The 14,973-nt window shown below is 39.9% G+C and overlaps 1 protein-coding gene across 9 annotated transcripts in view; it reads right to left on the bottom strand.

Moving 5' to 3' along the window:
- Positions 1-5,480: 5,480 nt before the first annotated feature.
- The window catches only part of Yes1 (YES proto-oncogene 1, Src family tyrosine kinase), a 107,224-nt gene continuing 97,731 nt past the window's right edge, over positions 5,481-14,973 (bottom strand). For 5 of the 9 annotated variants that reach the window (XM_063266654.1, XM_063266655.1, XM_063266652.1 and 2 more), the window contains exon 13: positions 5,481-13,638. In XM_063266654.1, coding sequence (XP_063122724.1) covers positions 13,444-13,638 — 195 coding nt within the window. In that variant the 3' untranslated portion in view covers positions 5,481-13,443. The remainder of the gene's footprint in view (positions 13,639-14,973) is intronic. The other 4 variants (XM_063266659.1, XR_010054569.1, XM_063266660.1 and 1 more) reach the window with 4 other exon arrangements.

The raw sequence follows: 14,973 nt of genomic DNA, 5'->3' as shown, positions 1-14,973 counted from the left end.
TGGAGACTGAACCCAGGGCCTTGTGCTTGCTAGGCAAGTGCTCTACCACTGAGCTAAATCCCCAACCAAAGAAACCATTACAATCCTGACACCCCCACTCCTGCATTGGTATGCCCTGACCCATCCATTTCTATCTCACAGTCCTAAATTTGGTGTTTGCTCTACCCATGTAGGTTCTCATATTGGGTCTCAAGAGTTAACTTTAGTGAGTTTTTTGTGTGTATGATCTGTTTAGCTTCAGCAGACAAAATACAATAAGCAATCTGTAAATGTACAAATGACTTCCCCCAATTTAAAATCCCGTTGGGGCTAGAGAGATGGTTTAGCCATTACAAGCACTAGCTGCTCTTCTAGAGGACTCAGGTTTGATTTCCAGCACTCACATGGCTGCTTACAACTATAATTAAAATTCCAAGGGATCCAGCACCACCTTCTGACTTCAGGTACTGAGCACATGTACACACATACATGCAGGCAAAGCACCCGTATATCATGTTTATTCAGTTTGGAACTGGTATTTAAAAATCTACTCGAGGTGCTCTTAACAGTGCTCAGGGTTCTGAGTGTCTCTGGCCCTGAGAGTTTTCAAGGAGCTCTCCAGGATCAAGGGCTATTACTGCAGTGAGAGAGGAGTTAATGTTACTGACCTACCTGTTTTGAAGGCTGGCAGAGATTGACAGTCAAATATAATCAAGTGCTGTACCAACCAGTTCAGAGTCCAGCTCCACCAGCAAGGGGGTAGATGGACTGCAAGGAAGGTATTCAGTTTAAGGCAAAAGTAATGCAGAGAGACCTGGGTTTTGTTAGTGTCTATAGGTGACTTGATCGTATTTTAATATTTAGGGATAAAATATCAGGTTGGAAATCACCTAAGTTTCCCTGACTAGAGATAAATATTTAGAGAAAAAGCAAACTACAGACCCATGAGTTCTAAAGGCCAGTGGGAGCAGAGTGGAGGCTTGGTCCACAGCTTCTGCATCATCTTCACTTCCAAACTTTTTGGGCATCAGTGATACTGAGAGGTTTTCTTTGACACTCCCCAGTCTACAGCTGTCAATCTGGAGTAATTGCAGGGCCTTGTGTAGGAGTTGCTTAATCATCACTCTATTGTGGCACTGGAAATAGACTCAAACATTTCAACATAACACCAACAGAATTGGGTTTTGTTTTCACGATCCCTAAGCTTGGCAGTACCATGACTCCACACCAGCTCTTACTCAGTACTATACTTCAGGAAGCCTGGACTGACACTCTCATATCCACCCCACCCCCCTTCTTTCTTTCTTTTTACTTAGCTTGAGGTGACACAGACAGTGCAGAAGGACAAATCTAAAGATGTAACATGAGTCAAGTATAAATCACACTACCTCTTCATATATAAAGAGATTACTATTGTATCACCTGGCAAGTGGGAAGTAGAATTCTATCAGGATTGAATGCAGTGACAGCTACAAGCAGATGGCACAATAACAAAATGGGGCAGTGGTAGGATAGTACTGTTCACTTTGCTGGAAGACTGAAAATCTGTTCCTCAGCCTGCTCCGCCTTTGGGCTCACTGTAGCAGGGATAGGCAGGTACTAGCACTTCAAAAGAGTGATATCACACTCTATTTGGAAGCTGCCTTTCTTAAGGTCCACATGCCCTGACAGTAATAAGTTGTTGCCTTGTTAATTCTGAGTAATTGCTTAGAGAAAAACAAAAACCAGTGATCCGAGTCCTGTGAATTAAAAAAAGCCACAAAACTTTAGACTATAGTGAATCACCAATTTTAAAGATGTTAAAACTTGCCCAATTTCTAATGCAACATGACTGCTCTCAGTGGTCAGTGAGGTGATACCAAGGGTATTATCACTCACCTGTTCTCCTGTAGCAATGCCAATTCCTAGTGGGGCCAGTGCCTGCAACAGCCTGGTGTTATTTTCCAATGTTTGAACTGTAACTCAGTCTTTAAAAATATTTTTAGAATCGAAGGAAACATCTCTGCTGTTGAGCCACGGAAAGTTTAAAGCCTGGCAGAAGGATGTCTATAGCAATGTGTGTGCGTGGGAGCGTTAGATACCCACAGTGGGGGAAACAGGGCTGCTCACATACTGTCACTACTCCCCCTTCTTGGATGTGTCAGCAGACTTCCTTCTGCAGCATTGTTTCTCCATGCTCCGGCGCCTGAATGGTGTTCCAAACAGGGCAGGGCTACTAGGTAATGCGTTCTTGTGGACTCATGGAGTTCTTGCCTCTGCTTTCTGTGGGTCACTGCTCCATTTATTTTCTTATTATATCCCTAATAACCCTGTGAAGTTTCTCTTGCCTTTGTTAAATCCAAAGTCCTCCCCATCCAGCTCTGTGGATAGCCTGCCTTTATAGATAAGGCTAAGACCACTGCTTAGCTGGTGAACCCCTGTCATTGAGACTTGAGAAGCCAGACAACTGTACGCAACTGTAAGCCCAGCACTATGGAGACTGCAGTGGGAGGATCAAAAGTTTGAGATGAGACTGGCTATAAAGTGAGACTCTGTCTCTAAACTAAGAACTTCAATCCTGATCAAAACCCTCATTTCATTCTTTTAAGGAAAAGAAAAATCCTTAAGTTCATATGGAATCACAAAAGACCCTCGGAGAGCCTAACAGTTCCAAGTAAAGAGAACAATGTTGGAAGGACCACCAATCCATCCTTCAAGATACACTCCAGAGCCCTAATAGAATGTTGTTCTGATACAAAAACAGGCATACAGAGTGAGCAATGGAACCGAAGACCTGAACTTATAAAAACTTTTAACTACAACCATTTAATAGTCAATAAAAGTGTCAAAAACATAGAATAAAGATAGCAAATGGTCCTGGGAAAACTGGATGTCCACATATACAAGAAAGAAGTTAAACCACACACAAAAATGTAACTCCAGATGAGTTAAAGGCCTAAATGTGAAACCTGAAACTGGAATTGCTAGAAGAAAACAAACAATAGCCTCAGGGTATAGGTACAAATAGGACCCCATTTGCCCAGGAATTGAGACCATGATTGACAAGTGGTACTTCATAAAACAAAAAAATCTTCTGCATGGCTAAGGAATCAGTCTAGTGAAGAGGAAATACACAGAATGGGAGAGACTCTGCTAGGTATACAGTTATCTGACAGGCTTGATATCTAGAATAGATGAAGAACCAAAAAAAAAAACAAAAAAAACAAAAAAAACAAAAACAAAAACAAAAAAACAAAAAAACAAAAACAAAAAAAGCTAAATAACTCATTAAAAAAAGATGGGAAATTGAACAGAAGAGCTCTCAAAATAATGGCTTTTAAAAATTCTCAAAAAAGTATTCATTGTTCCTAGCAATCTGGGATGTGTAAATCAAAACAACTTTGAGATTTCATCTTTTCCAGTCAGAATGGTAAAGCTCAATGAAACACCTGACAAGTGCTGGAGAGACTATGGAGGAAAAGGGAACCCTCGTTCACTGTTGGTAGAATTGCAAACTGGTCCAGTCAGTGTGGATAACTGTCAAAACACTAAAAAAAAATCTACTATATAACCCAGCTGTAGCATTCTTCAGCATGTTCCCAAAGACCCTAATATCCTACTCTACAGTCACTTGCTCATCCACGTTCATTGCTGCTCTAATTACAATAACCAGGAGAGGGAAACAACGTAAATGTACTTCAGCTGATGAATGGATAACAATGTAATGATACACACTGTGGAATGCTATACAGCTATAAAGAAAGATAAAATCCTGATCTGCAGGTAAATAGATGGAACTAGAAAGGAACATACTGAGTAAGGAAACCAAGACCCAGATGACAAAGGTCACACAAACTCTCTTATCTGTGGTTCCTAGCTCCAAATTTTCAGATGAGAGTATATAAGCTAGAGTGACTGCAGAAATTAGGAACGTAAAGAGGGTGATGAGGTTGGGAAGAGGAGTAATAGAGAATGGAATAGCAAGGTACAGATGATTTAAATGGATAAAGGAGACTTTAGGGAAGATAAGTCTATTATCTCCTTCCCTTTCCAGTTTCAGGATTCACATTTAGGGAAGAAAGATTCTGGCTAGAGGAACAGAAAGTTTTCTGTGAGACCGTGTCTCCTAGGAATGTCAGAAAGGCTTATCAATATAGCTGCCCCAACAAGACGTCAACAATGACATTAATAGAAAAGGGGGAAGCCCTCAGGGCCTAATAGAGAACTATGGGCAACTGAGGAAAGCCTAGAGCAGTCTTCCCAAGGGAAAGCCCTCCAAATATGTTACTCAATACCAAGTGGTCAGCACTGAGATAGGGGTGTGCGTGTGTAAAACATGTGGTCTAGACAGCTTGTAATTTTGTATTTAGGAATTCCTAAATACAATCTAGCTTGTATCCAGTACTAGAAAGCAGCAATAGGTGGATCCTTGTAGCTCAGTGGCTAGCCACTCAGTCTAATTGGCAATCTCTGGGTCCTAGTGAGAGACCCTGCCTCAAAATAAGGCAGATGGCTCTTGAGAAATGTACTCAAGGTTGGCTTCTGGCCTCCACATACATGCATGCACAAATATACACAAAAGAAGGCTATGGTCACTGCAAGGATCTCTCAACTGGTTTGTATTGTGACACTCCTTAGCATTAATTCTGCACTACCCTTTGTGAAGCCACCCCCATCTCTGTCTTAGTCTTTCCCCATTATTCCTTTCATGAGCTTTTTTTCTACTATACTAGTCACTTAGCGTTCAGACCTAACGCTTTGCCACTTTTGTTTTATGTATCTCCATTATTTCCTCTTGAGTAAGGCTTAAGGTGTTTTATTTTTCTTTAAAGGAGAATATGCCCTAAACACAGGCTTCTAGAGGGTGCCTAGTCTAAGTAGACTACAGTAATTTACTGAGAGAACTGAAGAATGGCTCTGAGTCTCCAATCTCATATCCTAATAGGAGCCAGAAGCATCAAGGTCGCTTCTAGAACTTAAAACAAGTTTCTTCCCAGGGCAGGGTATAGTGGTGTATGCTTTCAATCCAGCACTCAGAAGGCAGAAGGAGGCAGAATTAGTTTTACAAGAGGAGTTCCAGACCAGGTGGGGCTACACAATGAAACTCTGGAGTGGGGGAAGGAGGAAGGAAAAAATTCCTTTCCATCAGTTATATTTTAATTCATTTTAAATGTTTTTTTCTCTAAAGTTATTTTAAAGCTTAATTCAATTAATTGTTATTTTGTGTTTGTATGTGCATGTGTGTGGGTATACGTATCTCAGAGTACATGTGAAGATCAGAGGACAACTTGTATCATGTGGGTCCTGGTAACTGAACTCATGTTTTAAGATTTAGCAGTGGTAACTACCTCCTGCTGAGTCATCTCTCTAGCTCAGGGGTACACTTTAAAGATAAAATCACAAAATGAGAAAATACAGCTACCAACATGTGGTTGTTTCAATACCCCTCGTAAGTTTAGATGCTTGACTAGTTGTTCCAAGTGGGTAGCACTGTTTGGGTAGGTTTAGGAGTATGTGTGGCCTTGCTGGAAGAAATATGTCACTGGGGCGAGCTTTGAGCACATACCCTTCATATGTGAGATGTGAGCCCTCAGCTTCTGCTCTAGCTGCTGTGTCAGCTGCCTATTGCCAGTACAATGTATAAACAAGAGAGAGATTAGAGGCGGATGCTGGCCAAACCCATGCCCGGGGGAGTGATAGGCTTAAGTCTCCAGGCCTTGGTGCCAGGTTTTTGAGATGATGAGTTCTTGTGGTCTAATGACTCAAATTTCATAACCAGTTTTGCCTTATTTCTCCATCAATTCCACAGCCTTTAGTTTCTTACAGACCATGCTTGGGTCTGAGGATGGAATTTCAGTTTACAAATGAGCCAACTGGTGCTCTGGTTATGAAGATGAGTGTGAAGGACTAAGCAGCAGCAGCCACTCACCCTGACACAGTTTCTGAGATGCTCTCATATATTAGAATCTAGCTGAACCCTTAAGGCAATGCAGATGGCCCCAGATGACTGTGAAATTGTTTCAAGGCTCTCAGAAAATAGCCAGGCAATCTCTTGTTTGAAAGGCTGATTTGGGGTTGGGGATTTAGCTCAGTGGTAGAGCGCTTGCCTAGGAAGCGCAAGGCCCTGGGTTCGGTCCCCAGCTCCGAAAAAAAAGAACCAAAAAAAAAAAAAAAAAAAAAAAAAAAAGCCTGATTTGAGTCCTCTGGGGGAATCCATACTTTTTGTTTTATTCTGGGCAAATAAAGTACAGGTGCTCTTTATCTTGATAAGATCTTGATAAACATACTGTAAAGTGGAAAGAGCATAAGCAGAAAATATATTTAACCTACCTAGTCTACCAAATATTAAGGCAGATTAGAGAGACCAACCTGTCCCTGGAGAACTGGAACAGGAGTTAAACATTATTAAAATACTGTTAATGATAAACCTTTATTGTACATATCTCTCTTTGAATCTTTATTTTTCCTTTAAATAGGCTAAACTGTTGGGGGTAAGGCAATCTGACTGACAGAAACACTTCCCTGGTACCCTAGCTAGCATAAAAGCTAACTGGGTGTTGTGGAAAATCATTTTGAGGACACACTAGCAACTTGATAGGATCACTGTATGAATGATTGAAGATATATTCCATACAGACTGTATCAGTCTTAGAAGGCAACACTCTAAAAGGGATAAAACTAGATGGCCCTGAAGCCATTTTCACTCAAGATAGAATGGGAACAGTTCCTTTATGGCCCAAGAAGGCCTGTGATTAACATTTCATTTACAATAGGGGTTCTATTTTTGGTGCAAACATCAACTTTTATTTGTATGAGGGACTTGTGCCGTGAGAATTTTTGAGGATTTTAGGAATTGTCCTGATCTCTCAAGAACACTAAACAAACAGTAAATGACTGAGATAGCAGAAGCAGCAGCTTTATTACCTCAGAAATAGTTGCATGACCTATGATGTCATTCTGGGATGTGGGCTTCTCAATCCACAATGGCTTAAATTCAGCCAGTATTGACATCCTTAGGCACATCCCAACGCTCTATAGTGCTGTGGCTACAGAGAGAAGATGCCTTAATTTAATGCAACCTACTGATTAGGAAGACTTCTCTGGCATTTCTTTTGTGAGAGTCTAGCCCAGAGTTCTCAAAAAAGAGAAGTGCAGACACTAGGATTAGAAATCTGGCTTCAGATCTGAGCCATATGTGAGGGAAGAGATGTGAATTGTTTATAGAACGGCTGTGATGTCTACAAGTGCCCTGGGCTGGGTTATGAGATGTGCTTACTCAGTGAAGTGTTCATGCTATATAAGCACTTTACCATTGAGCTATAAAAATTCACCCCCAGCCTGAAGTCTTTTGTTCCAACCAAGGATTAAGAACATGGACATTTTAATAACTTATGCTGATCTTGTGATAGGTGAATTCTTTTTAAAAGCTATGGGATCTGATCAGTTTTAGTTTTATAATTCTACAAGGCCAATTAAAATCTGCTCAGAGCAAGAGACTTTTTGCTAACCTTTTTGCCAACCTTTCAGTTGGATCCACTGAGTGCTTTATTTTTGTTTTAAGCATATGAGTGTTTTGCCATAATGTGCATCTGATGCCAGCAGAAACCAGGAGAGGGCATCCAATCTACTGGAACTAGAATTATAGCTGATTATGAAGACTGGAACAGAACCTGGATCCTCTGCAAGAACAGAAAATGCTCTTAATCACAGAGCCATCTCCCTAGCTCCTTATTTTACTTATGTAGCATGTGTTTCCTCCCATGTATATGTGTATGCACACATATGTGTGGAAGTTACAGGACAACTGTGGTGGTCAGTTCTTTCCTTCTACAATAATGATCCTGGAGATTGAATTCAGGTTCTTAAACTGGACAGCAGATACTTTAACTACTGAGCCATCTCACCAATTCCCCTTTGTTATCTTTTGAACCATATGAATAGTCAACACTGAGTTTGTTCACACTGACTATTGCCCACAGGAATCTGACATAATAAATACTCATTAGTGAAATACCCATTCTACTTGGCACTTAATAGGTTTTTGTTCAGGCAGCTTACATTGCACTGTTTTACAAATAAAAACTGGCTTATAAAGAAACTTAAGTAAGTTACTCAAGAACAGTAGGCCAAGCTGTTGGTGAGTTTAAGCCCAGGCCCTGCCTTTTCGGCTTTGGCTTTCTCCTCATTATCATATTACCCGAAGCCAGAGAATTGCTGTGCAGAGCTTGAGACAAGGCCCACCCCTCTGCCATCACCCTCATTACACTTCCAGAAGATGGACAAGGAATGAGATTCTATAAATAGTCTAAGTGGTAAGAGTTCCCTTACAGGATACTCTGAGAACCACAGTATAGCAGTCTCAAGATCAAATTTTGTCATAAATTATTTGAATGAGGATGACCTCATGAAATAAAAGCATTGCTATTTCATGTATAAATAATGAGACTTCTGATCGTACATTAAGTACTCCAAAATTTTAACTCAGAAAACAAGCCTTATTTTTTAAAACATAAAGAATCTGGTTGTGACTCTTAACAAAAATGTTTTACATACAATAAAAATTCTAATACATAGGAATGATGAATACTTTTATTTACCTCAGCTAAAATACAATGATTCATCAAAGAATGGCTGCTTAGAACCTATCTCCTAATAAGCTGCTTAAGAGAGGTTAATGATTTACACACTAGGGTGGTGTCAATAGAAGACTGCTTGTTCAGGCTCACCTGTATTAGCAAAAAGATGGTCTCTTGCTCGATCAGACTTAATTGGCTCTGTATAATTACAAAACTAAAACTAAACAGATCCTACAGCTTTTACAAAGAGTTCGCCTTTACAAGATCACCATAAATTATAAAAATGTCCATGTTCTTAATCCTCGGTTGAAACAAAAGACTTCAGGCTGGGGGTGAATGTTACAACTCAATGGTATAGTGCTTATCTAACATGGACACATCCCTGAGTTAGAGTCACAGAAAACATTCATCAAGCTTCCATATCATAATATCTTGATACATATATATATAATATATATATATATATATGTGTGTGTGTGTGTGTGTGTGTGTGTGTGTGTGTGTGTGTGTGTGTGTGTTTCTGTGTTTCCCAAAGTCTTTTCTGGTCCATTCATGTCCCTGATGAGGCAGCATCTCTGTATGTCATCCTAAATTCAGCCCCAACTTTTACTTTAAACCTACAAATACACTTAGATTAAATAAGTCTCTAACTTGGCAAGAACACCTGGATTTTCTATAGAAGTGAGTCTGTGTGAATCATTCATAGACCATGTTTTCCAGTAACCTCTGTCCTTCCCAAACTTTAGACAAGTTTGTGATAATAACTGCAAACTGCATCTCTTTATTCAGTATCAGGGCAATGGCTCTGAATTATGTGCTGACCCACAGTTAAGGAACCAGAAAGAGCAGTTACATTTCTAATACAGCTCCCTGAAATTCTGTTATGCCAAAGAGGTAAGAACAAATAGGCCCTGGTCCAAATAGAAGAGGCAAGTAGAGTTCACAAGGCCCATACATTTGCTAGTTATTTGCACAGAAAGTTTGGTCTCCAGTGAGCACAGTTGGAAAAATCTGTTCCTTATGGTGAAGGGCTCCAGAAATGGAAAGGGACTTGGTCACACAAAGAGGAGCAACAGAATATGGTCTGTATGTCCTATAGAGTTCTCTCTGATGGCATATTTGGCCACTCACAAGGACCCCGCCACCACCAAAAAAAACCCTAATCTGCCTTGATGTCCAATTATATCTTGAGACCTAGGCATCTATATCTGTTCCTTGTGACTGCTGGAGTGTGGTTGGCCCAGCCTGAGCACTGTTAGTGGAAAAGAGAATATCATCCCAAAGGACTATTATCCAATTTCTTCTTCACAAGCATCTGTTTAGTGAGTACCAAGGCTGTGTTTGTGTCACTGCAGACAGAGCCTAGGTCTTCTACTCCTTAAAGTGCCCAATCTCTCTGTATACTAAGAAGATCATTTGGCTCGTAAAAGGTTCACACAGGTAAAGAAATCATCTTATATTGGATAATTGTAGTTACTAACACCCATCAAAGGAGACTGTTTTTACAGTAATCATAGACAATCACAAATTGATACAATGCAGAGATCAACAGATCATGGGAAACCAACCCCAAAGGATAGTGTATATCAAAGCTCCTGCATCAATAGCTCAGGGAACATCTTGGAAGAAGGAACAAAGATTGTAAGGGGCAGAATGCCAGAAAGTCTCTCCTAGAAATGACTACACAAACAAGACCAGAAGAAAGGCAATAACATGGAAGGAAGAAATTTTTGTAGGGTCCCACCCCTAGACAAAGAACTATGGGCCACAAATTACTACTAGGATGAGAAGCAAACTCTTTCCTTATTGATTATCCAATGCAGAGTGGTCAGCCCTGAAGTCATATACACACTACTATCAAAAATGAACTCAGCAGTATATAATAGTATATATAGGTATAATAGTATACATACACATACATTATGTATGTAAGAGTGATAAAGAAAAAGACTATCAACTTGAGAATTGGGGTAGGGCATGGGGGAGTTTTGAAGGAGAGTAGCTGGAGGAAAGAGGGAAGGAAAGATTTCAGTCAGAAACAGTTTTTTTTAACACTGAACATACACAGGTACCTACTATCTTGTTTTCTCTTACTCATAACAAACACCCAGAGATTCTTTTACTCTAAGTGGAAGTTTCAACTACATGATTTGTAGTTCTGGAGAATCCTGGAGGTAGTTATCTACAAGGCACAACACATCCTACACATTCCTTTTGCTGAAGTCCTGAAATCATGATCTCTTGGAATCGACTCATCAGCCAGCCTCTTCTTGGTCAGATAGAGGCTAGTCCTCGCGGAACATCTGCTCCAAATTTACCTTGTAATAATTCTCATCAAAAATGGCAACTATTAGCCTTGGATACAGAATTATGTAGAAAGGCTAATAGGAAACAGCAAAACTCTCCCAGAAAGCCAGTGTGCTTTAAGAACACACATTCTGGCATTTGCTCCCTTCTGCACTCTGCCTTCCCATATTATTTCCTAGCACACAGCACCTAAAGCACAGATCTCCTTAGTGATAGCGTCTTTTGTATACCAATAAATTGACCCTAAAATTCAGTCCCTTCTTTATTGGTCACAATTAGACTAAGCTATGACCAAAGGGTTAGAAATTTTAGTCCTACCCTGAAACTTCTAGAGAAAGGTGGATGGTTGAATTGCTTACCAAAAGCCAAGGACTCCTCTATAGAAGTCCAGAAGGACAGAGTCCAGGAAACTTCAGGGTTAGTGAACGTGTTAGAGTATCTGGAAGTACACTGAGAGGGGACGCTCCATACTGCTACTCCTCCATGCTTTGTTTTGTGGATCCACTTTACCTGGCCATCCTAAATTACATCTTTTGTAATAAACTGGTGAATGTAAATCAAGAGTTCTGTGAGCTGTACTAGGGAATAATAAAACTCAGGGGTTTGGACTGTAGAAATCTGTGTTCTAGCTACGTAGGTCAGAGACTCATGATAATCTGGAATTGCACAATTGGAGAGTGAAAAAGATTAGGCCATGAAGACTAAATTGTTGTCCAAGGAAATTGGTGTGTGTGTCTATTTATTTGGTGTCAGAGTCAAGTATGATGATAGTGGTGTGAAATATACATCAACTAGCTCGTTTCTACTGCTTGGGCCTGTAGGTAAAGCCAGGCTTAAAAGCTTATCTATTTCAGCGTGCTGTCTGAATACCCCAGCCAGGCACATGATACAGTGTAGGCAGGGTAGCCATGTCTCAGCATTTGTTTTTCTGAAAAACACAGCCTATAACATTTGAGACTTTCCAGAGAACTTCAGAATTAGAATTTTCTGGGACTAAGTTGTTCCCCAAGGGATATCTAGTTGTTCTCCTCACTGCCCTTTACATACCTGCTGCCATAAGTCCACCTCCCAGTGTGTCAAGCTGGGACAATGAGGGTATTTGCTGAAGGTACTGCTTCTCAAAATTCCCTATCCCACAGTGCAACACAAAGCAAAGCCTCCTTGAATGGTTGCTGAACTGAGCCCTCCAGCCACATTACATTAGATGGCCTCTTCATCCAGATTTACATGTATGACTGAGGATCTAATACTTAGTACAGAGTATGTGGGAGCACTATGTGCACCCCAGAAGACATGGACGTTCAAAAGTAGGCATTGATAGCACAGAGAAGACATTTCCCCATAATGTACCTCTTTCTTTTTTACCAAGTTGACCATTCTACAGTATTTCTGTGTGTGGGGGGGAGATCATAAATCCCTCATTTAGATAATGAGTCTGCATCTGCTGTATGCACTCCTTGATAAGCACCAGGATATCAGCAGACCCATGGCATACACATAACTCACCGTAAGCACCCTGTTTTGTCAAGACATCAGATCAAGAAATCAACACAGGACAACAGCATCTCTGGATCCTGGTGGCATAGGAGAAAGGACCATATCAATCCACAGGCAGATTATTTATTGATGCTTACACTAATCTCACGGGCTTATCCTTTCCAGGAAGGGATCTTTGGGGTCTATGTGTCTGTCTGGTCCTGTCATTCTGAAGGTCCCAAGTATAGACTAGCAGCATAAACTAGCACTAATAATTTTTTTAAAATCCTCCTTAACAATCAGGTGCTCATTCCTGCTACAAATATTGGTCACTGGGAAAGAAAACAGCCAACTGTATACCTTTGGAATTCAGTATCAAGCTCCTGACCTGAAGGAACTACATGGTGGAAACTGCAATGACTTGATCAGATCGTGCTTTTAGATTTACTAAAAGAGATGTCCTAGTAAAAGTATGTGGCTTTTCAAAATTTATGACATTCTATTGTCATTTGATATTTAAACTGATACTGAGGCTCCTAATGGTTCCGATAGTTGTCTCAAGCAATAAGAGTTCAGAGTTTATATGATGTTGTAAGCACCCTTTAGAAGAAAGCAGGACTTGAACTTATTGCCTCCCATCCATCCTTACCTGCTTGCCTGCACAGCACAGGTATCTGATATTTCAAATTATCAGAAAGAGAACATTATGGTCTGGGAACATAGGTTAGTGGTAGAGTGCTTGTCTAGCATGCAAGGTCTTGGGTTCATGCCCCTTGTGGAAAAAATACTTTTTTTTCTGTTTTTATTTTATAATCAATGATCAACAGACTAGTCCTAAATATTCTTACTGATTATCAAAACAACCAGGTAATCTATAAAATATTACCTCTAGAAATAACTATAATATTAAAGACTCTACTTACCATGTCCACACGTAGCTTCCATAAAGGCTTGATTATAAAGAAAAGAGTTATAAAATATACATAAGGCAGTCATTTTTGTCTGATATGAATACACTAATGGTGACTGGTGACACCAGACATCTGGCTCATTTCCCACCTGATCCCTAACATTCCCACCCCATCCCTAACACCCTCTATGAGTCCTGCTATCCCTAACTGCTTCCTTACCATTGTTGTCCCTTCCCTCTTTTCTTTGACCCTGCTCCAACAAGTTTCTGACTACAGTCATGTATCTTGAGTTGTAGCCACATTATAAAATCATTACCTTTCCTTTTTGCTTTGCCCAGAGGTCCCGCACAGCATTGAGAATGGCTGCTCTGGCCAGACGTTCTACACACCTTTCCTTTCTCTGGACCAATCTGGTTGGGAAACAAAGCACAATAGTTCTTGTGTTAGATGAGAAAAGACATATGGGTTTTCTCTAGGGACATGCTTTGAGAGTTTAAAGACAACCCAGGTGTGGTAGCAGACACCAACACTGGGGTGGAGGGCCCTGAGTTCAAGGCAGACCTGCCTTACACAATAAAGACCCTGTCTCAAACAAAAACTGGCAGCAGTGGAAACTCAGTTTCTGACCCACAGAAAAGTTGCAAAAGTAGAAATAAAAAACCCAAACTCCCTCTCTCCTCTCTCTCTGCATACATAGAATTTTTTCAACTATTTAAAAACAAAGCTGGAGGCATTTTTTGTAATCATAAATACCTATGGATGCATTTATTCTCCTACATATGTCCTCATAATACAGTGATCATATTGATAAAATATTATCTAAAAGATGGCTTGTAGTCAAATCCCACCAATTTTCACAATGTGCTTCTTTTGGCCCTGACTCATCCAATATGGGACCACTTGCATTTAGCTGTCATATGTCTTAGTCTCTTTCATCTAAAATCACTTTTATTTCTTTGAGAGACACTGACATTTGTGGAATTTGGGCCTTGAATTGTCCAGTATCCCTCAATATGGGCTGATTATCACAAATTATATAAGTGATGATGATATCTTGCCTTATAATCAGGGTTATTAAATTACACTACTTTAGTAAGTTAGTGTTTATTTGTTTTCTTTACTATAGAGTTACCATTTTTATTTTCCAAGTAAGTATACTATTGCTCCAGATTTTAGGATTGTTTATGACTCGGCTCACTTAACTTCAGCTATGACAACTATAGTATGGTGTCCTCAGACTAATTAGGTTACATTCTGTTGATAATGATCTTCCCCTTACCTGAATGGGCTCACGGGTTTTTATATTACAAGGGTTATAAGACATTACTATTATATCTATTCTCATGTTCAAATTGTTACATATTCAGCTAATGGGAGCTTCTTCAAGGTGATATTTTTCAAAGCATATTTAACTTACTCTACATAAAGTTAAAATCACAAGTACATTCTCTTGTGCCTTTCTCTTCATGGAAGGGAAATTGAATAGAGCTAAAAAAGAGAAACTTGGTATCGTGAGACAGGAAAAGTCTACATTACTGGAGTTAGAGTCCTTTCATTAGTACTTTATTTTTTCATGCTTTGACCTTATGGCTCAGATACTGATCAATTGATCTCTCTCTCTCTCTCTCTCTCTCTCTCTCTCTCTCTCTCTCTCTCTGAAAACATGATGCTCTTCTATGCTTTTAGTTTTCCTCATATATTTTCTACCCTACTCGCTATTTCTACCATGGCAGTACTACTCATAT

This window comes from Rattus norvegicus, chromosome 9, assembly GCF_036323735.1.
Source record: "Rattus norvegicus strain BN/NHsdMcwi chromosome 9, GRCr8, whole genome shotgun sequence".
Taxonomy (NCBI): Eukaryota; Metazoa; Chordata; class Mammalia; order Rodentia; family Muridae; genus Rattus; species Rattus norvegicus.
Note: the sequence above shows the minus strand (reverse complement) of the source record. Positions and strands in the feature narration are given on the sequence as shown.